Source organism: Candoia aspera, chromosome 3 (assembly GCF_035149785.1).
Source record: "Candoia aspera isolate rCanAsp1 chromosome 3, rCanAsp1.hap2, whole genome shotgun sequence".
In the NCBI taxonomy this organism is placed as follows: domain Eukaryota; kingdom Metazoa; phylum Chordata; class Lepidosauria; order Squamata; family Boidae; genus Candoia; species Candoia aspera.
This window is the reverse complement of record NC_086155.1, coordinates 196,260,466-196,284,300: the sequence shown is the minus strand read 5'-3', so window position 1 is coordinate 196,284,300 and position 23,835 is coordinate 196,260,466. Positions and strand designations below refer to the sequence as shown.

The window sequence follows — 23,835 nt, the reverse complement described above, 5'->3', positions numbered from 1 at the left end:
TTGTTGTACCATAAGCCTACACTTCCCATTTTTGTTTCCCTACAGAATCAGTGATACCCTGCGGTTTGAAGTCTTTTCTTTTTCTTTTCTTTTTTTCTTTTTGGTGGTGGTGGTTTGGCTAACCTGAATGAGTCACAGGATGTTCCAGAAGCTTTATAAATTGATCACATTTGTCCATCTGACTTGCAAGAAGTGTGTTTTCCTTCTTTGTCTTTTTTTTTCTTCCTCCAAAATGTCATCTGTGAATATATAACAAAGGCTTAATTGTGGAAGTGTTGGAGCTTTGGCGAAATTGTGTGCATATGAAGTGCTGTTTTGAACATGGCCCTAGCTGGCTGTTCGTGCAACTAACAGGAAAAAAATGAAGCTGCTAGCATATGGCAGCAGATTAATTCACTCAAAGACTATTCCTAATTTGCCGTCATTTCAGAGTAGAGGGGTGAAGTGGATTTGCGGAGGGACGGGAACCAAACATTGGAATTTTAATTGCTTGACCTCAATTTCAAATTTGCTGGACACAAAGGGTCCAGATTGATTCATTAGTATGTGATGATGATTAGAACCTCAACCTGGAAGCGGTGATGGGATCAACTTGCGCACAATTTTAACTGGGCACTTTTATAAGTTCATTTGTGTATCACTAGTCTAGTTAACATTGAGTAAAGGCTGGGTTGAGATTTTCCAACTTCTAGTCTTCAGAGATGGGGGACTCTAATTCTTAAAATTCCCAGTTAGCTTGTTGGCTGAGGGTGATAGGCATTCTGATCCAACACATTTGATGGACATTGGATTGGGAAGGCTAGCATAGATAATTGTTTGCTATGGATTATGCTGTGTGAGTGTAATTAAAAACAATATTTTTACAACCTGGCCGATCTAACTATCAATCGAAGCGAATATTTGTAGCTCAGGGTTGAACTGTGGAGTCCTTGGTGCTCTCTGAGCCTTGTTGTTTTCCTGCAGACGTTTCATTGCCAGACTAGGCAGCATCTTCAGTGCAAAGAGGGAGTGGGCCTTGCTCTCAGTTTATATACTGTGGCTTGCCCTGCTTGTGTTGGTAGGGGTGTTGTTCTCTCCTTGGAAGTTCTTTGATTGGGCTGTTGTTTGCTGCTTGGTTGATTGCCTGAGTTAATAGTTCCTTGATTAGGGTGTATTGTGCCGTTTGATGGTTCATCTGGTGTTAATCCTAGTGTTGATTTTTGCAATGAAACGTCTGCAAGAAAACAACAAGGCTCAGAGAGCACTAAGGACTCCACTGATCTAACTATATCAGGGAAGAGAGAGAAAAACTGCTCAGTTCTAGATTATACTGCTATACTGTTTGTAACCATTGGTTATAATAAGTATTTTTTTAAAAAAATTACATTACACCATTGAAAATATTTTGCATTTGTATTTACTGGTTTTCTAAGGGCTGTACAATTTTAAAAGTTGTAAAAACATTTTCGAAGAAGGCAGTGGTAAACTCTTTTAGTGTGGTGTGATACTGTGGTTAAGGGGTTAGATTGGGAGGAGGAGGAAGGCCCAAATCTTAGTCTATCAGCCTTGGAACTTGGTTGGGTGACACTGGGCCATGCTCAGGCCAAGAGCCAGGATGGTGTAGCGATTAAAGTGCTGGAGAAGGAGCAGTGAGTATCACAGAAGTTCATTACTCAGATCTGTTATGAGAAATCTTTCTTCCAAAGAGGATTCATAGTGCTCCCTCCTCCATTTATTTTCTCATAACAGACCTGAGTAATGAACTTCTGTGATAGAGGATGGACTAGAATCAAACAAACAAACGAAATGGCAAGGTAACTGTGGATGTTAGCTCAACTTGAAGGTCCATTTAGTTTTTAATGTCATGTACTTTCTAGGGACGCGGTGGTGCTGCGGGTTAAACCGCTGAGCTGCTGAGCTTGCTGATCAGAAGGTTGGCAGTTTGAATCCGCATGACAGGGTGAGCTCCCGTCGCTAGTCCCAACTCCTGCCAACCTAGCAGTTCGAAAACATGCAAATGTGAATAGATTAATAGGTACTGCTTTGGCGGGCAGGTAACGGCGTTCTGTTTAGTCATGCCAGCCACGTGACCACGGAAGGGTCTATGGACAAACGCCAGCTCTTCAGCTTTGAAACGGAGATGAGCACCACCCCCTAGAGTCGGACACCCCCTAGAGTCGGACACGGCTGGACTTAATATCAAGGGAAACCTTTGCCTTTACCTTACCCTACTTTCTAGAAACACTTTGCATCTGCATGGCAAATAGTACGTAATTGAAATGAAATGAAATGACTAGCTAACACAATGGAAATGCTCCAAAAGACAGGGCAAAAGGGTACATTTCTTGAGATCTTTGATGCCAGAACGCAGTACTTGTGTAAGAAGAAAATGGAATAATCTCTGTTTGTTTGATGGAACTTCATTGAATGTTCTTAAAATCTTGAATGCTACAATTTATCAGGCTTCCTCTTCAAATATTCCCTGTGAAAATACCACAAACAGAAGAAATATTTGTTCCGCCGGCTCACCATTTTGTTCTGAGCTTGTTACTAACTTTAAAAAAGACCTGTTATAATCCCATCACATATCATCTCATGAGTCACGAAAGAAAATTTGAATTCTAATTTTGTATTTTATGGATACGTGAAATAGCTCACACTGATGTTTTTCTGTGAGGACCCTCTTTTGCTGTAAATAAGTGACAGCAGCCTAGGTTCACACTGAATGCTAAACCGTAGACCACGTTTTACAAATCACAGTGGTTTACGAATTGCAATACTGTGCCAAAGCTTTTTGATTTCTGGTTTTTTTTCACTCTGATGGACTGACCCATGCATGCAACTTCTCTCAGACATTTTCATGACACTGTATATCAGCTATTATTATGGAGTGGCTTTAGAATTTGGGAGAATGGGTAAGTTCTCTTGTGTTGATGAGGTTCAGGGAGGAACAGTTCCATCAGTATCTCCCATCAGTATGTCTCAGGATGATGGGGCTGTAGATCAGTGCACCTGGAATGGATCAGACTTCCAAAATAAGGAGGTTGGGTATACATTTAAGAATAAATATCATACAGAGATTTGGGTAATGCAGGGAACCTCAGGTTGAAGTCCTCACTCAGCCACATAGCTTACTGGATAATTTACAGCACGCAGTCTCTCTCAGCCCAACCTCCTCTCATGGGATAGTTGTTGCATGGATAAAATTAAAAGTTATCCCTGAATAAGTTGCTTTAATGTATCAGAGAAAAGAAAAAGCATATTTGGAGTAAAGAAATAAAAATAGAATAAAAAGGCAAAGTTCTCTGTGCCCATAGAGGAGAAGTAGGTATAAAGAGAAGCTCCTATGGGCTTGGAACTGACAGAACTATTTTAGATTTCAGGTAGAAGAGTCAGCATTCATCCATGTAAAATATCTTTTGTAAGAAGTAAGATGGTCTTAAACCAGTTACATTCTTGTTGGAAAGGAATAGGGAATTTTTCTAGTATTTTATACTTGGACGCTTTTCTCAATCAGCTTAGTTGGCCTTCCGATTTACAGGCTTCAACTCCCAGAATCCTCAGCAGTATTCATGCTAACTGGGGGTGTGGCAGGGGGTATCTGGGAATTAAGATCCAGATATCTCTAGATCAGGTTTCTCAACCAGGGGTCCGTGGTACCCTAGGGTTCTGTGAGAGGTCACTAGGGGTTCCCTGGAAGATCATGATTTATTTAAAACTTCGCATTAAAGAGGCAAGTTTCATTCTTTATTTTAGTTTAAGGACACTGTTAATGCATCTATACAAGGCTACCCATGAAACAAATATATTAATTTTGTAACTTGTGGCCTATATTTGAGCCTGGATGTGCAGGGGTTCCCCAAGGCCTGAAAATATTTCAGGGGTTCCTCCGGGGTCAGAAGGTTGAGAAAGGCTGCTCTGGAGCATGCAGAAGTCTAGATTACAACTGACATCATATGGTAGTTGTTGGATAAAATGGGAGAAACCTCCCTGCCCTCTATTCTGAGCTCTCAGAGGTCAGTAAGTCAGGAGTTATGTGTAATGTAATTCTGACAGTAGATGTTGAGAATAACCTATAATTGTTATTTCCTTGTGTTTTGTTCAAAGAGAGTATGTGGGTTTTTCATGGCACATATTTTTCCTCAATGTACATGAACCCCCAGGTTGTAAAGGAGACTTCATCATAAGCTGGGTTTAAGAAGCTTGTTTTCTATATCTACAGCCTTCTTAATAAAGCATCCTGTAGTGATGTCACTTCTGAATTATGTAAAAACTCTGCAGCACTTCGTTAAGGTGAAATGGGAAGTGTCTCCGGAATCTGTGGATTCCTATTCATATCAAAATGCTTTGGCCTCTTGTTTAGCATTCAAATTAAATCACACTGACACCAGTCTCCCATCTCTCTCCCCACCTGTTTTTCTTTATTTCTCAACTTGTGCATTTTAAAGGATATCATCCAAGTTAGTTCATGAATCATTGTAAAGGGTGTAAAGTTCACTATGACTAAATATGGTTGTTGCTTGTTAAATGATTTGGATTGCTATTTTCATGCATTAGCATGAAGAATCTCACTTACTGGAAATGTTGCTAAGGTGGCAATACCCATGTTTGTGGTTATTGATCTCAAAGATTATGTACCCATGCATTATGATGCATAATGCTTACATGCATACAACAGGCATAATGCTTTGGGTTTTGCAAGAAAAGGAAACAGATATGTCAGAAGTTAAGTTGGAAAAAGTTAAGGCAAAACCAGACATTAAATCAAGTAGTAGCTGATGATACCCTATCAATGTCGTTTTATAAATAAATTACGAGGGCTGCCACAGCTTTGAAAGCAAGGTTCTGTTTCACTCCAAGTAGTATAATTGAGGGATTTTGTTAATATTTTTCTCACTTATGTTTCCTTTGGAGCCTTTATAACAATTCTCTAAGGTAGGCCTGTGTTGTTACCCATATGATTGATTGATTATGTGCCATTAAGAGTTGGTGTTGACTCTTAGCAACCACGTAGATAGATTTTCTCCATGATGATCTGTTCCTAACTTGGTTCTTCAGGTCTTATTCATATAATGCAGAAAATTTGCAAGCAATGAGCATTACTTATGATATGTATCAGTAAGAACATCTTATGATGGTTCTGTATAGCAATCTTACTGACAACAATGCAATTTCTTTTTAAGAAACAATGCAGTTTCTTTTTAAATATCCAGCATGTACTAATTTCAGATAATGCAAAACAAAGTGGAATCTGTGGAAGATTTTAATAGATTGCAGAGATTGTTCCTATATAGTTGTATAATGATTTTAAAAATCCAGGTTACATATAGTTCTTTTCGGCATTAAATTATACCTCTTGTCAACTTTATCTTATCGCTTGTTGGTTTGCTTTAACTGGGGTTAGTCTCCAATGTTCAACTAGCAAAGCCTTTTTCTTGGCATATAAACAAATAAATGCATGCTCCCATAGGCCAGTGTGGTGAAATTTGAAAGCAAGGAGCCATCATTTTGATCTTTCATTGCAAAGGAGTTTCCAAGTCTTGTAAGAGCAGAGGAGAGAGGGACATCCAGGCCAGCTGGGACAGTGCATCTTATCCAGTGCAAATGAACAATACAGGTAGTTCTTGCTTAACGACCACAATTGGGTCAGAATTTTGGTTGCTAAGCAAAGCGGTCATTAAGCAAATTCAACCCGATTTTATAATCCTTTTGGCGGCAGCCGTTAAGAGAATCCTGTGGGCATTAAGCAAACCATGTGGTTGTTAAGCAAAGCTTTGATTTTGCTTGTCAGAAGCTGGCCAGGAAGGTTGAAAATGGCAATCATGGGACCACAGGATGCTGTGACAGTCATGAATGCAAACTGGTTGCCAAGCAGCCAAATTGTGATCACGTGAGTGTGAGGATGCTGTGACGGTCTTAAGTGAGAGGACTGGTTGTAAGTCAGTTTTCTCAGCACCATCGTAAGTCTGAACCATCACTAAACAAATGGTTGTTAAGCAAGGACTACCTGTAGTCACAATTCCAAGATGGGCGGTTATATAAATCAGTATGATATACTGAGAGAGAGAGAGCGCACACACATACAAATCAAGCAAGTAGCGCTAGGCTTGTTCTCCTATGCTCTCATTTTCTTTTTTCTTTCTTTCAGTGAAATACATGCGAGAAGCCACCCCCTATGTGAAGAAAGGTTCTCCTATTTCTGAAATCGGATGGGAAACTCCTCCGCCCGAGTCCCCCCGCTTGGGCAACCCAACCATCGATCCCCTGTTGCCACTCTCACTCAATATCCACCGAGACAAAAAGACCATCCCTCTCAAAATGTGCTACGTGACACGGAACATGACGATGTTAGACCCAGAAAACAGGTAAACAGAGTTGGGTGGGGAGGAAGAACACATCTTTCCCATAATATCCATTCTTCTTTATTTTTATGGGTCAAGTACATGTGTGGAGCATAACAGAAGGAGACAGCAGCTGTCTTTCTTCCCCTTCTTCTTCGCTCTCTGCATCTTTCTCATATTCAACAGAGAAGAATAAAAGTGTACATCTTACTTCATTGATGTCCGGAAGGGAGGTCCTTCTGGAGTTCTTCTGACTAGGCTGATGGCATTCCAGGGCTTCAGGTAGTGTTTCTCAACCTTGGCAACTTGAAGATGTGTGGACTTCAACTCCCAGAATTCCCCAACCAGCCATGCTGTCTGGAGAATTCTGGGAGTTGAAGTACACACATCTTCAAGTTGCCAAGGTTGAGAAACACTGCCTTAAGGAATGTTGCTTCTGTAACAACATCTGAATATCTCCTCAAGGTCATTTCATGGCTTTGTACAGCAGTTCTGTGCCTGTATTAAGAGGCTTGCTGCTGTTCTGTTGAATTTGCCAAATCCCAAGGTGTAGTTTTGGGAGCAGAAGCATTTTCTGTTCACTGGACAGGAGGGGGCAATTTCCTCTCCTCTTTGTACCCCTTCCACAAAAGCTACAATGGGAGCTCCTTCAGCTCTCTGGGGTCTGCCAGGCTTCAGCCTCCCATGGCTTTATGTTTTAGTTAAAGAAAAACCCTACTTGCGTAGCCTGCTTGCTGCACAGCTTCCAGCATCATCTTTCTTTATAAGACTGTAAGCACCATAGACATTCTGCCCAATAATGGATGTCCGCAGCCAGCGTTTTGTTTGGAGGTGTCTCCATTTTGCAGGGGTGGGGTGGGGTGGGAACCAAACAAAGGGAAACTCAGAGCTAGTAGGGAGCTGTCAGGTTCTCCCAATCAAGACTCAGCAGTAAATCACAGACCTCCTGACTTTACATGGCTTGGCTTGAGCTAGATTGGGCAGATGTCTCAGAGACATGGCTGGGCTAGATAAAAATCTTTCTTGCAAACAAAAATGAATTCAAATGAAAGTGCTGGTTGCCCACGGCAAGTGTAAAGGTCCAGTCTCCCTCTTATAACCACAGAGGTTTAAACCCATTCCTTTTTTCACCCCCTTCTTACCATGAATTAACAGACTTCTTGGAATCATGGAATCATAGGGTTGGAAGGGAGCTTGGAGGTCTTCTAGTCCAACCCCTTGCCCAGAGCAGGAATCTTCATACCTTCTTGCTCAACACAAAGGGATGAAAGAGAACATGTAGTCCCAAATCTGATTTTTGCTTGTAAGGTCTGAAAAAAGGACAATAATTCATGCGCGTCAAGTGTCTGCACTCTTAAATATGGCAAGGAATGTGTGTAATTACATTGGTTTAAAGAAATCACATCAAAATAGTTTGCCAGATTAATGTAGTTTTAATTCATGTCATCATTTAGTTGAGTTCATATCATCACATGGCTGAAATTCAACAGCTTGCTGCTTGGTAATCTCTTGTTCTATTCAAGAAGAAAAAACTGAAAAAAAAAGATTGACTCGAACTGAGGAAGGCACAACCCCTTTTCAACAACATGCATAATTTTATCACAGTTGAGTATTTTCCTTGTGGCTGAGAAATGCTTCAAACATGGCATTTTTGTTATGCAGATGATATGTTCAAGTAGAAAAAGGGTTGTAGACTACATAATCATGCACACAAATCTATGTCCATTCATAGAAAACTTCTGATTGGCTGAGGTTTTCCACTGCATACAGAATAAGTACGTGAATCAAGGATGTTCAGGGAGGAGGTGTCAGAAAAATCAAGATGGCGGCCCAACCATGCAATCAAAGCTTTGTCCCTTTTTTACATACATCGTCACACACATAAAAAAGGGCAGAGTTTCAATCACATGGCTGTGGCCACCATCTTGATTTTTTGGACCCCTCCCTGCGGACACCCCTGACACCAACTTTTGTCACATGCATCAGTTCACACATTGTTTACCAGCTTTTTCCTGTACATCAGAAGTATGCAATCTGAGATTTTAGTTCATTTATTTATTTATTCAAATTTTATTACCGCCCATCTCCCCCAAAAGAAGGACTCTGGGCGGCTTACAATAAAATCAATGCTACAACAATAAATGTTAAAATCCCATAAAAATAAAAACAAGTTACAAAAATAAATACAATATAAATAAATATAAAATTCAAGTGGGTCTAAGATTCCAATCCAATGGGAGGGGCTCTAAGGTGCAAGCCACCCCCAAGAATGGCTACCCACCTTCCTGCCCCAAGCGAGATGGTAGAACCAAGTCTTCAGGGCCTTCCGGAAGGTCAGGAGCGAAGGGGCCTGCCTCACCTCCGGGGGCAAGATGCTCCAAAGGGCGGGGGCCACTGCAGAGAAGGCCCGCTTCCTGGACCCCGCCGGATGAAATTCTCTTACAGATGGGGTCCGTAACATGCCCTCTCTGCATGATCGGGTGGGGCGGGTCGATGTTATGGGGATGAGATGGTCCCTCAGGTAACCTGGCCCTATGCCATGTAGGGCTCTAAAGGTGATAACCAACACCTTGAATTGGACCCAGAAGCAAACTGGCACCCAGTGCAGCTCATGCAGCAGAGGTGTTATATGTGCCAATCTAGGGGTACCAAAAATAGCCCGCGCAGCTGCATTCTGTACCAGCTGAAGTTTCCGGATCTTCAAGGGAAGCCCCATATACAGCGCATTGCAATAGTCTATATGGGAGATGACCAGGGCATGAGTGACTGTTCGGAGTCCAGGAACGGGCGTAACTGGCTCACAACCCAAAGTTGAGCAAAGGCCCTTCTGGCCACATCTGCCACCTGCTCCTTGAGCAGGAGTCATGAGTCCAGGAGAACCCCCAGATTAATGCTGCGTGCATTCTGAAAATTGCCCTTGTAATGCTCAGTGTGTGAGAATGATTAAATTATTACTCTGGGGATTAATTGTTGGGATTATATATAATTAATTTAACGTCAGCACATTGAAGTTTAGATTCATTTAAATAAAAGATCAGATGGCCCCAGCTACTTTTAGAATGCCATAGAAAGTTTAAGTATGATCCCCATTCTGTGGCCCCTAATTTCTGTCCTCGGTCATGGTACCTGAAAATGGAGAACACCATGGAAAAAAAAAAAAACTTCCAAAAGCCTGTCCAGCTACAACACGTGATGTGGTCCTACCTGTTTCTCAGCTCCCTAGCCTGCAGAAGATGTCCATTCCTAATGTAAATGATGCAGCAGATCAGTTGCTTCAGAACAATATAGCAGGAACCAGTTGATGGAAAGGAAAAACTGTTGTTCTCACTCAACTTTACAAGAAACTTTCTCATGGTAACAACAAATTGCCAATGCTGTCAACTGCTTGGTAGATTACTCCGACAAGTACAAATCCAATGAGATTTGGATTAAAGTCTCACTATCCATGACTGTTGGCCATACCAGCTGGACATGATAAATAGTCCAGGAATACCTGGGAGTCCAAGTTGATGAAGGCCAGTCTGAAATTTAATTGCCTTGATTGTGCTCTTCTGTTTTGGCAGATGTTGTCCTTCAGGGCCGTCCTAAGAAGCAAGAAATTGCACTGGGGGAGTGAATTCCTCATCCTAATTTGAGTCACCAACCTCTGGACATTTGCTTACCAGAGAAGTAAGAAAAGGCAGCCTGGGGAAATGAATGGGATATGAGACTTTGATGGCTCTTTAGAGCTTCCAGGCTCTGAAAATAGGATAAGCTTATTGGTCCTCATTTATAATGTATGGAGAGAGTTGCATCACACCACATACCTGCAAGCCTCTTTTGTTGAGAGAGCAGCAAAATAAGAGAAGGCTGATGGGGCTGGTTAAAGGAGAACCTTTTTCTTATCTCGCATTCATGGCCTTTTTGTTCCCTCTCTAGTATAAAGGAGTCCAGAGAAACTTCATTGGCATCTCGCACCTCTCTGCATGAAGGAGGCAGAAACGCAAAGAGTTTGCTGTTTGAGAAAGGGCTCAGTGACAGATCTGGTGGCTAGATGGTGTGGTTGGAGCGTTTTTTGTTTTTTTGGAAGTGGATTATTGGGGTTCCCAAATTAGACCCCATCCTGTCCCTCTGTAGTTCAGAACCATCTGTAACTTCCAGAGAAAAATTGAATGACTAAGCTTAAGACAGTGCTCTATTTGAGATACGCTTTACACTTTCATTCATTAATAAGGTTTGCTCTGAGCAGGAAATAAGGGCTTTGAATATCCCATGCATGGAAATGTCTTATCAGTTCTTACTGTTTTTATTGCCTGTGGCAACAGAACGCTCGGTGGATGATCTCTGGTCAAAACTGCCTGTCAAAATCTTGGTCAATTCTGGATGGATTTTCTGTTTCCTGAATAAGAGAATAAGGACTTGCTGGAAAGATTTGTACAGCTCCTACAAGACTTTGCAACTATACCAGATGAGCCTGTAATTGCAGCTTTCTGATGATGATGCTAATTAAGATATTAGCAAGTGCATTGTTACTATGATAGTTTTGTTTATGGATGAAGTTATTTTTTATTGGGGGTTGTCAACTCTGGCCACTTTGGTGAGGGGGAATCCTTCCTGTTATATTTGCTCATGGCTTTCTGCCCTTTTTTAGGGACATCAGGAATTGTCATGGGCACATAAAGATACTGTATGGGGTATGAGTGGAACCAGTTTCTATAATAAAAGTATAGCAAGTGGAGTTCTGTAGGAGCTGTTCAGGATTTTGTAGGGAACATATTCATAGGTCCTGTATTACCGCCTCTTGTTATGTAGATAATGGTGTAAATACCATTACCTCAGTTCTTCTAAGAAATTCTGGTCCATGCACTCAGATTAGAAAGTGGATTCCTCTGTTGCTGGAACTAAGCAGGTTATTACAGAGATTCCATTCCAACCCACAGATCTCATGGTCTGGGAATTCAGGTGACACAGCTGGGCAAATTAGAAAGCATCTGTCTTCTCACTCTGGACTTGTTACTAGGTCCTCCCTATGTGCCACAGGCCACCATCTTCAGCCTGCTGGATTTTGATGAGAATTGCCCAGCATGGAGCTTGAACATCTCACTCGGTATTTGTAACTGAAGAGGGTTTTTTAAAATCCTGAGTTTGTCTTCCCTTACAGACTGTGGTTCATCTTCATTCTTCACTTATTCAAGTGCACCTTAAAGTGGAAAAGGAAAGTGGAAATGTAGGGGAGAAATACAAGTTCCTTCTGTAGAGATTATGCACTGGAGGTGGTTAAATGAGAAATCCGGCCTTTGAAATCCCAAATACTGGAATCATATAACCAAAGCAAATCCACTGCTTAATCTGCATGATGTTCTTGGCACAAAACTTGCTATTTTGTCTTGCATTGTTGCCTCTAATTCTACCATATTGTTCCAAGGAGAGAAGCACAACTGTTTTAGAATATGGTCTCTGATAACCATGTGCTCTTTCTAGTAATGCAACTTGGTCAGGTCCATAAAAGCAAAATCAGATTGCTGGCTTGTTTTCCTGCAAAGCACATAATTCTTTTGTAAATTGCCTTCAATACAGTTCTGAAGACTAATTAGATTCACATATGCATAAGCATAATTTTTGGTGAGCCTTCTGAACTGGATCATGCCACAGCCATGTTATAAATGACTGAATATGTGAATACATGGGGAAGCCCATGAAGCTGTCCGCCAGGAGCAGATGCTTCTTTGACCTGAGAAGGAGAACAGAACCTAATGTCTTCCTATTATACCAGTTGAGCAGTCTACCAGTTTTAAAGTAAAACTTAGAGTGCTTAGTACTCTGCCAGTATATCTGGAGGTGACCATTAGCTTGAGAAATTTTGATGTAGTTTAATACAGCTGCATAGATAATGAAATTGACCCCTTATTTATACATGATTATGAATATGACCATCAGTATGGTCCAACAAGTGAAAAAGTAAAAGTTCACCCAATGGAAAATGCTAAAACTCTGTTTTTATTAAGAACATCTGACTTTTTTAAAATGATAGTTCTTAGATTTCCATTCCTCTTCACTGCTCTATGAGACCAAAGTTGGAATCAGTAGGTAAGTAGTCAGGGAGCTGATTAGCCATGGGGAAAGATCCAGGAAAATGATAAACCATAAGGAGATGCGGACCTTTGGTTCTGCTATCAGTATTTGTGTGTAATGAATCCTTGTTTTAACTCTAACAGGCGTTTTGCAGGGGCAAGTCCAGCATAGAGACAAACAGAACCATCAAAACAGTTAATCACAGTTTCTCATTTTGCCAAATACATCCATATTTTCTCTTAGTTTCTCATTTTTGCAAGTATGTCAACTTTTTTTATAATTTGAAAAAAATTAAATAGATACACTGAAACCTGTATGTATTTTGGCATATGTTTCTCTATACCTGTACATTTTTATGTTTTCAGTTCTGCCTAATGTTTTTGCAACACATTTTCCACTAAGATAATATACTTTCCTATATAATTTTTATGAACGCGTGCATATTTATAGTCATTTCCCGAATACGCTGATTTAAATTGCTAGCAAACTGCTCTGAAAAATAGAGGTCTGTGAATTTTGAATGGTATTTTCTGTTTGCACATTGGTTCAACATGCATTGAGGTTGCATTTGAGTGGGAACTAAATTCACTTTTCCTCTACTAATGTCCCGGCGATGGGACAGATTAGTGGTGTCTGTACAGAGATGTATTGAAGGTCTGTGGCAAGTCACACTGTGCACAGGATGACAGAAGAGACAGAAAAATAAGGTAGCCATGACCATGCTGGCTGGGAATTCAGGAGGCTGGTGTTTCAATACATTTGGAGGTTGCTGGATTGGGAAGTTTATTGTCATTTTGTAAGGAACTTTGAGAAGTTTTTATCGACCATGGAGGTTTTAGAGAAAAGATATTTTTACTTTATGTGGTTATCCGAGCAGGCTCTGAGAAAGCATGATAACATTTGTGTGCATGGCTAGAACACAGTGTGTATCATGGCAGCCATCTCCTATTTAAATGCACAATTCCTTTGGGCCAGTGTGGGCTTTATCAAAAATGTTCTGTATGCAGTGTTTACATAATGTGGTGGAGCATATGAAAAAACAGAGCTGTGGCATTGCCTTAAATATTTCCAGACAAGGGGGGATTAGAAAGAGAACTTTTATCAGCAAATTGCAGATAATGTCATGTTTCAAAAGCCATATCCGAGGGAAAAGCCAGTGAGGTTTATAGAAGAGCAGACTGTATTTTAAGTAATTTAAAACAGTATTTTGGTATCTTTTGACACACTTTCACTACAGGCAAAGCATCAGTAACTATGCCCAAGAGCATTTATATTGGAAAGCCAGATAGAGTAGACTAAAAAGATGTGGCCACGTTGACTGATGCCCTGTTGTTGAGATGAGAGTAATCCTCAAAAATAGTAGAAAGTAGCTCAAACTCATTCCCAATTTTTTTTTTTGTTCTTTCTCTTGTTGACATTTTAATTGTCTCTTTGGAGAAATGACCTTTTTAGAGACAGGAAGATACATTTTTTACGAGTACCATTTTTGTTGATCATGTTTTATCAGCGAATACATTGATTTCCATTAAGAGTGTTCTTTCTTGAACACTCAACATACTTTCTAATGCAGAAGTCCAGTTTGAACATAATGGTTAATTATGGTCCTGTCCCACCCCCAGGGTGGATGAACTGTGGTGAGTTGTATCTTATACTACAGTTTCTCCCCTACCTTTCAGTGATGCTGAGATGGCAGTTCCCTAAATTCAAAGCCAACAGAAAGGGTTAATTTTTAAGGTGCGACAAGATTTATTGCCAGTGTTTACTAATATTATTTGATAGATTTATATCCTGTCTTTCCTCCAAGAGCTCAAGGTGACTTACATGGGGATAATCCTTCATTTTATCCCCATAAAAGCAAACCAGTGAGGTAGGTTGGGCTAAGAGAGAATGACTGGCCTAAAGGCAACCAGTGAATTTCCAGAGATGAGGATAGACTTGAACTTAGATCTCTCATCTCCTAGTCCAGTACTTTAACCACTACACCACACTGGTCACCAGTTTGGAAACTGTTTCTTAAAATAAGCTCTATTGAACTCAGAAGGACTTCTGAGTAGATGCCCAGTTTTCTTTTCTTTAACTAGCAATGACTCTCCAGGGTCTTGCATAGAAAAAGACAATTCCTATCACAGCAACTTGCTCCTCTTTTGTCAGTGGTGTTAGGAGGAATTGTGGAATTTATATACTCAGATATACATGCCACCATCGTGCAACAATTCTTCCTCTGTCTGAATGCTAAACTGCTCAAGTTTCAGATAATCTAAGCTGTGTTAGACAACTGGGTGGTGACATTACAGGTCCATTTGCAGATTTGATCTGGCAGACTGGATGACATCAGAAGATTGAGCTTAACTGACCTAATCCTGTGATATTGCTTAACCCTGCCTCCTGATGTAACCTCTCTGTGGAGGAAGAACAGAGAGCAAGCCATCATTCCTCATGTTTGGCTTCCAACAGAATATATTTTTGTCCAGTAAATTTCTTCTACCATTGAAGAAGCTGTCATTTCCTGTGTGGGGAATGCATTGGCCTTGGCCCTCCCCCTGGAAGTGATGAAAGGGAAAGATGGGTTACAGGTGGAGTGGGGCTGAGCCTTCAGCAGTCCTCTGTTTTTCTATATCCCAGCATACCATGTTGAAGGTGATGATGAAGAACTAGTGAAACAGAACTGCAATGGAGTGCCAGGCTTATAGGTTGGGGAGGTATCTTACTGGAGCCCCATTTGGCTTGGTTGAGCTAGTTTGTTCTTCTGAGTTGAGTCTGTGGACCACAGGTTCCCAATCCCTGGTAGGGTGATTTTTCACATTTCTATACCAACAAAACAGGTAGTAGGATTGGAATTTTGGGAATAAATGTAACCCTCCCCTCTTTTCCTATTTATTGTTTTTTTTCTACAGGCTTGTTGAAGTTCATTCACCGGATGCCAAGCACACTCTGATTCTAAGGAGTAAAGATGCAAGCACTGCCCAAGGCTGGTTCTATGCTATCCACTCCTGTATCAGTGAGCTCATTCCCAAAGTGATCTCAGAGGTCAAAGATCAACTGAGTAAAGCAGGAATTGCTGGAGGCCGAGAAATTAGGCACCTGGGTTGGCTGGCAGAAAAGGTAGTGCCAACATTTTCCTCTTGTCTTCAACAGCCCCCTGCATGTGTTTGAATTCTCTGGACATCAGTCCAACATTTGGTTTCAGTCGATCAGCTTTAATTCTTGGACCATTTATGTCCCACCCCTCCAACATGATTTGGAGTGGCATTGTAGTAATCATGGCTTTCTTTCATAGAACCTCCATGTGTACACTTAGGATACGGATGGGAAAGTCCAGCTCTGTTTAACCTTGTTACACCTTGACTGAGGTGTTTGCTTAACTCTGTAAAGATAGGTACATTAAGAGATTAATTGAAACATATTATTTGGTCAGTAAACTTTTGCACATAACTGTACATTCATTCATTCATTCATTCATGTCTACCCTAAACATATGCACAGAAGGATGGACATTGCTCTAATTCTGCTCCTGAGCACACCTCAGGAGGTGTTTGTTGCCAAACTTGGTGACCCCTCCAGAAATAGCATCAACTGATTGCCTGTAGACTTTTCAATGCAAAATATTGACCTTCTCATAAGAAAAAGTAGGGTTTGATGAATATTAGTTATTTTATACAAAATGTATCTTTGTTTCTTATTACCCTATAAAATAGAATACACTGTGGTTATATAAATGGACAGAATGCTGTGAATTTTAACAAGTTTTTCTTTTAGTGGTACACTTATTATATCTTTTGTAATGTGGCTGGCTTTTCAGGGATTGCAGTTTGAGCTGGATAATAGTAGAGTATTGAATGAAACTTCAGGGTTTCTCAACTTTCTTATTGCTCTGAGTCTTCAGATTCAGCATTCTTGCTTCACAGATCTGCAAAATAAAGTTAGTCTTTAGTCCTTGAGACGGCTGAGCTCTGCTCAAGTAGGATTTTAGAAGGCAAGGAATTGGACGGTACACAGAAAACTGATGCCAAGGGAGATGTGGGCGACCTTTATTAGGTATGCATTATATGTGTCCAAAGATCAATTTAAAGTGTAAATTACTTGTGCTGCTCTGACCTTTTGGGAGGTCACCGCTGGTAGACTTTATCAAAAAATATCAAGAATGTCTTTCCTATCAGATTCAAGGATCGGGTTTTTTTCTTTGGTTGTTTTTCTGTTTATTAGTCTAGCATTAATCACGGACTCCAGTATCAAACTGTAGAACAGAAGAATACACTAATGGTAATTAAAGTTTTAAAATTTCCTTCCCTTATTATTTGGGCAGTGACTAGAAACGAGATTTTTAAAATTAATTTTATGATGTTATAGGACTGGGTTGCATGACTTTTTTTTAACCATTTGATTGTGAGTTGCATACCAAGAGCCAGGACAAAGAGAGCACTGGGACCCTGACAAATTTCATATAATTATTTTAAATATAATTAAAATTACATTAACTAAATACAGTTAACATGTTTACTTCCAAGTGGAGCTGATTAAGCAAAGAAGTGATGGGCTCATCTTCATGAGATGCGTGGCAGCAGAGGCTGAACAGCCATTGTCAAGAATGGCTTAATTTCTCTCCATTTCTCTCTATTACAAAAATAAAGTAGTAGTTTTGATATCAGTTAAAAGGTTCTCAAACCAAAATGGATCATTAAAATGGTGCCCACAACAATGAACACATGCTGAGTTACAAAATGCTCATCCAATGGGATGAGAAGCATCAACCCTGAGTTTTGTTTCTTAGCCACACCCACTAAGAGGAAAGAGCCAATGGGTGTGTGGATGTGTATTCATCAATAAGCTGTACTTATGGCTTGTCGTGCCATCTGAACATTACTTTCAGAACCAGGTACAAGACAGCTTGCTAAGTTTGTTATAATATAAATATATATTTAAGCAAAGATAGAAGGGGAGATGAATTGATAGCCGTAGGGCTTCTTTACACTCATACCCTCTCAATTTTTTTTAATGAAGTACTCTTTTAATAGCCATTGTGACCTTCCCAAAGGTTAGTGTGAAATGCAAAAGATTTCCACGTGTGTAGCAAAAACAGTTGGCCCAGATGCTGACCTTGGTTTTTTGTTATAAACACTTTTTTGAGAATTAAGTTCCAAGACCAAATACATTACAGGATCAATCATGGGGGGGGGGTGCACGCGCACGCACACACACACGTGTCTTGTACAGTAGTATGCCACTGATGAGTTGTGTAGACCTTAGGTGGTATAGATGCAAAGAACACAGCAGGATAGCCCTGAGGTTGTAGAGGAGGGAGGGAGGGAGGACACATGCTGTCCGGTTAATTGAAGGGGACTGTTGAGACAGTGATGCAGAACTCAGGTTTATGGCTTGTGTGATATAATCAGCAGGAGAAAGACAACAAGGCATTTTGTCCTTGTTCTTTTATAACTTCTTTCATTTCTAGATGGACTACATCACAGAGAAAATTTGTGAGCTGTGAAATAGGAAGACGAACTCGAATACGAGGCAGACATTCTGCTAAACTGTAGATAAATATTCTTTGGACAAGACCAACACATTCCACATTTCCTTTTCTCCTTTAGAACAGCCAAGAAGAGAAGTTTAGAAGCATCTGCCTCTTGGTCTAAAAATAGACCTTGGTCTAAAAATAAACCATTGTTTGCTTGATGGTTTTGACTTAGCATAGGAGTAAGCACTCTTTTGGGGCCAATGCCACACTGAACATTTGTCAGCAGTTGAGGCTCACAAGATGGGTGAGGCATCATCTCCCATGTCAGAAGGTCTGGGTTTGGGGCGGTAGTTTAATAATGAATTGTCTCTTTCTTTTTAACCACGATCAGCCTATATTAGGGCGTACACTATATTTTTTACAGATTTCTCCCCTCAAAATGGCAGGAAAGTATGCATTCAGTTTTCCATAATCACAAGCAGAGAAGGCTCTGGAGGCCATAAAAAGGGACTTAGGGGCCCAGCACATATGAGAACCTAGGTATTGTGATTTGTGAACTGTATGCCTTAGTGTGTTTTAATAATCACAGCTGTCTTTATTGAATAAACACAGTTTAACTAGACCATGGTTTAATGGAATATATGAAGCTGGGCATTGTGTCACTGTAGCTGAATAAAGCCAAACTGATTTATTGATTGTTGATGAAAACCAGTCAAGATCACCATTTCAAGTTGGCTTGTTTCCTTAAACTAATGAATACTACTGGTTCATCTATTGAGAGTGTTTATATAATTACATTTATACTGAGCTTGCAGTAATTTGCTGTTATTACAGAAACAATGCTAATAATAAACCATATTGGAATGATCATATTAGTGGAGATTAATGGCTGGGGAAGGCCACTATAAAAAGATATACTTGTAAAAAGCATCTAAAATGTCCATTCCATTCCATTTCTAAGGAAGTTCCCTTTTGTGTGGGTAAGGCTACCCAAATCTGGGCTGCAAATAATTATGCATGCATACATCAGTTAAGGCCTATTTTTAAACTTCTTGATTGCAATTCTATAATTTAATGATTAAGAAGATAACATTCATTTAGAATAAACTGGCATGGAATTTTAAGATCTGTTATGCATGAGGCAATCTCAATTGCAGCATATCAGTTAATTGTTTTGATAGCTTACTTGATTATGTGTGTATTAATAATGGCTACATCACAGTTCTTTAAAAAACCCAGACAACCCTTTGAAAAATAAAACAACATCTGGAAAATAGCTTAGTTGAGGAGCTTGGTGTTCATTTTTAGCCAAGCTCTAAGAATTTTAATAATTTTGGAATTGTATTTAGAACTCCTGATATTAACAGGAAGTACAGACAAACTGTAAGTGACCAAAGGCAGGAAGAGAAGGGAAGAAGTTAGGTGGTGAATGGTTGACACTGGGATTGGAACATGTGAGTGAAAGAGACTTTGAAGACATTGATAGAAGAAGGAAGAAGAGCCTGTGTGTGTAGGGAAAGTTGTGGAACATGGGGGAAGATGGAAGAACAAAGAAGACTGAATGGTATAGGGGTTATAGAAGAGACTACTGGGAACATGGATTGTGCATGCTGAGTAGGATAAAGAAGGATGTGAAGGTGCAGCAGAAGGAAGTAATTGGAATTGTGAAACTGGGGGCTGTGAATAATATTTGGGATGTGGTCAGTGGATGCATTTGTTTCTTGAATTGGGGATTGGAAGAAAGGTAAGCTGGTTTGATATGTGGGATTGTGGTTGAAAGGGTAGAAGTTGGTTTTGAAGTTTGGTATTATGTGTGTTGGGGGTTTATGCAAGCTGTTGAAAAACTCCTTGAGACCTTTTGCAGATTATTCATCTAGATAAGTTTTTTTCTTGTTTATGTTTAACATTGTTGTAAATTAATATGTGGGTGTTGTATTGCATACTGTTGGGATATGATCAAGAAGAGTCTGAATCATTCCTGTCTCCATCATTACTGTGCTAAATGCTAGTTGTCCCTATTCATGGTCCTGCATGACTTAGTGTCCTTAGATTCAGTTGGCTGTGGTGTCGTCCTGATCTGTGCTTAGAAGTTGGGGATTGAGGGCACTTTGTTATGCTTTTGTTCCTCCTTTGAGTGTAGATTTCAGGCGGTGGAGCTGGGGAACTTTTGTTCTTATTAATGGCCTTGGGGCTGTGTGGTTGCAAGCTCCCTCACACCATTAAGCCTATTTATGAGGCCATGGAAGTAATAAGCAAGAGTTCTTTATGTTGATGATAGCCAGGTTTACTTTTCTTTTCCATCTTCACCCAGCATCCAAACAACCAATTCTTCCATCTAGACACAACTGCAGTCTGGATGAGGTATAACAAATTGAAATTGAATCTTTAAAAAGTCTAAAGTTTTGGTGGCTAGGGAAATTCTCAGTTTGAAGGAGTCTTTCCTGTTCCTAAGGAGTGTGTTCTTCCTCTGTGAGATCAAATACATGGTTTGAGGCTGAACCTAGACCTTGTGTTGTCCCAGGTCAGTGTGGGAGCTGGTAGTGCCTATTACCATCTTCAGGTGATCTACCATCTTGTTCCTCTAGTAGATCGTCCACAGATGGGCCAATCTCATACCATTACCCACACATTGATTATGTCTCAGTTAGATTCTTTCAACAGGCTTATACATGGGGATGCCCCTGAAGAAGATACAGAAATTTAAGTGGGACCAGAATGTAGCAGTCAATCGCTTTGCAACCCCTTACTGACGTGTAGAGCACAGAAGCTATGAGATATATTCCCAGATACAAACCAGGCTGGTGACTCTCCTGACCAATGAGAATGTATGTACGGCTTTTCCATTTACTGATGTTCAGCTTCAGGAGTCTGGAAACAGTGCACATCCCTGGACCTCAGATAGATAGATTGATTGATTTGATCTACATAACTCCTCGTCTCACGTAGTGAGTGACTCTGGGTGGTTTGCAGCATGTAGAAACAAGACAAAACAGTTGTGTAGAACACAGCAACACATGCAGCATCCAAGAGACCAAAGCAACCTAAACAACATGGCATAACATAGACTTCTACTAACAATCCGGCCCCTGTTCCTGGGAACGTAACCACATCTTAATGCCTTCTGAAAGGCCAGCATGGTGGGGCCAATCTGCTCTCTGTTCCATAGGCAGGGTAGCAACTGAAAAGACCCTCTTCTTGCATCCTGCAAGGTGACATTCTTTGACTGTTTATGTGACACCTTCTGCTCTTCCAGTGCACTAAAAGCTCCAGGCATCTTAAAGATTCCTTATTTATTTATTAAATTTTTAGTCCATTATTTTGGATGCAGTGCATTAAAAAAAATAGAATTAAATCCAGCCATCAGTTCAAGAAGCAGGAAAGCAACGTCAAATTGATAAAAATAACCTTCATCAACTGTTGGCATTAAAAAATTCCCTGTAATTGAGGATTGTAAAGTGTGTCTGTGTGTGTGTGTTTTAATGCAACAAAATAACTGTATGGGCACCAGGTGAGTCTTCTCAGAGAGGACATTTCATAAATGAGACACTAAAGCTGCTTTCCGCAAGTATCTTTATAATAATTGTAGAATCACAAGAACAAGGCCATTAAGGATTTCCTGCACCTGTGTGAAAAATGCCATCCTGGTAGAAACGAGCATTGAGGGCCAGCTTTTCTGCAAAGCACGAGAAAAGTGACCTTGGATTTTGAAAGGTTTAAAGCCTTAGAATTGAAGCTCCATGCCAAAGTATATGTTGTTCAAGACTGTTCCTCTCCCCTTCTTCCAACACATGGCTCAGATTAGTAGGTTTTGCCAATACAAATATGCAAGTCCAGTTCTGGTAATTCCTTTGCATCAGTAGTCACTCACAACAGGAAGTCACTGTTCAATGTTCGCTTGTACAGTATCTCTGTTTATTTACTCTCTGTATGTACACATGCATGCACAAAACAGACTTCTAGATTGCTTATTAACAAAACAGTAAAATACACTTGCAGACCCCGAGCCAATCTAATAAAGCAATCCAGCGCCAGTATTTGAGAACAAAATCCATCAGTAATCAATTTGGCAAACAGCACCAACGGTAGTTAAACCCGTGTTAACATTTTTTTAAAAAAATTCAAAAGGCTTAAGGTTTCATAAGATCTTTCAGGGGAGAGAGAAATAAAAATTCTTCAATCGAGGAAAGGGAACTTTGGTAGGTTTAAAATAGCCAGGATAGGTGTTTGGGTAGGGATCAGTAGAGCTGTGGTTCGCTGTGTCTAGGGAGCACCAGGTTGGGGATAACTAGTTAAAACTCTTTATCGCTTTAGTGAAAGTGCTTCCTAAATTTGTTTCTCACCCACAATTCATTTCTACGTGGTTGCATATAAACATTTTCGTTTAGCCTAGGAACATATCTAGCAATATGCTGATGATACCCAGCTTTATATCTCAATCCTGGGCTGCCTGAGTGATGCCATGGATGTCCTGTTCCAGTGCCTGGAGGCTGTAGGGGCCTGGATGGGGTGCAGTAGGCTTTGGCTCAACCCAAACAAGACTGAGTGGCTTTGAGTATTTGGGCCTTTTGGTGACAAGGTTTTTCCATCTCTTGTCCTGGATGGGGTGGCACCACCCCAGACAGACCTGGTATGCAACCTGCGGGTCCTCTTGGACTCCCGGCTCCTGCTAGAAAAGCAGATGGCAGCTGTGGCTAGGAGGGCCTTTGCACACCTTCAGGTTGTGCGCCAATTGCGCCCATTCCTGAACTGGGAGGCTTTGCTCATAGTCACTTGTGACCTCTCATCTGGATTACTGCAACATGTTCTACATGGGGCTGCCCTTGAAGAGCATTCGGAAGCTTCAAGCGGTGCAGAATGTGGCTGCATGGGTAGTAAATGGTGTCGGATAATCAACACATGTAACACCTCTACTGCATCAGATGCATTGGTTGCCAGTGTGTTTCTGGGTGCAATTCAAGGTGCTGGTTGTCACCTTTAAAGACCTTTGTGGCTTGGGACCATCTTCTCCAGTTTCTACCCATCCAATTCGGTCTGGCAGGATGGGCATGCTATGGGTCCTGTCAGCCAAGGAATATCAGCTGGCGGGGACCAGGCGATGTGCTTTCTCTGCCGTAGCCCCTGCCCTCTGGAATATCCTCCCTCCAGAGATTAGGATGGCCCTGACCTGCTGGTCTTTCATAAAGTTATATGCCCGGGCCTGGGGCTCTGAGTAAGTTAAGGGCCCCGTTTCCTGGTTATATTGACATCTATAGTTAACATTTTTCTCAGCTGCTATATATATTTATTTTTGTATTGTGTTTGTACTTGGTTTTAATTGATTTTATGATTGTTTGCTGCCCAGAGTCATTTGTCTGAGATGGGCGGCCATATAAATTGAATATATAATAGTCCCTCACACAGTTCAAAACCAATTTTCCCAGCTGTCTGAGTATTTACTGGAATAACCTAGAGGCCCAGGATGTGATTTGAAATCATATCCAAAGGAATGAATAAGTCCCCTAAATATTTAAAGTAGAAACCAGATGCTATCTGATAATTATTCTGCACCTGCTACCTCAGACAATTTGTAACAAATAAGTTCATTATTCAGGGAGGAGAAAGCTCAGCTGTTAAAGAGTCTGCAACTTTTAACTGCTTTGTTTGTTACACTTGTAGAAATAAAGGATGCTCTGTATAGTTAGTAGATTAATATCTTTTTTTAATTGACAGGGCTGAGATTAGAGAATTTGGCCATGCTGGGTGGAATCATAATTCTCAAGGTGGGATCTCAACCCTTTGTGTTCAGGAAGGGCCAAAACTTGATAGTGGAGGCTCAGTGCCCATCATCTCCAAATATGCTGAAAAACCTTCCTCTGAACATCGGAAGAGCCCGTACCAACCACTTTGACTTGATGACAATAACATTGAGCTTGGTAGATAGACAAATTATTTGGTACAAAGTAGAGTCCTGTCGGCCCAAGCGATCACTTTTTGCTTATTCAGAAATGTTGGCGTGCTACATGTGCACCA

The 23,835-nt window shown here is 40.6% G+C and overlaps 1 protein-coding gene across 1 annotated transcript in view; it reads left to right on the top strand.

Moving 5' to 3' along the window:
• The window catches only part of SNTB1 (syntrophin beta 1), a 95,706-nt gene that overhangs the window by 51,301 nt on the left and 20,570 nt on the right, over positions 1–23,835 (top strand). The window contains exons 2-3 of the mRNA XM_063299635.1: positions 6,128–6,344; positions 15,266–15,473. Coding sequence (XP_063155705.1) covers positions 6,128–6,344; positions 15,266–15,473 — 425 coding nt within the window. The remainder of the gene's footprint in view (positions 1–6,127; positions 6,345–15,265; positions 15,474–23,835) is intronic.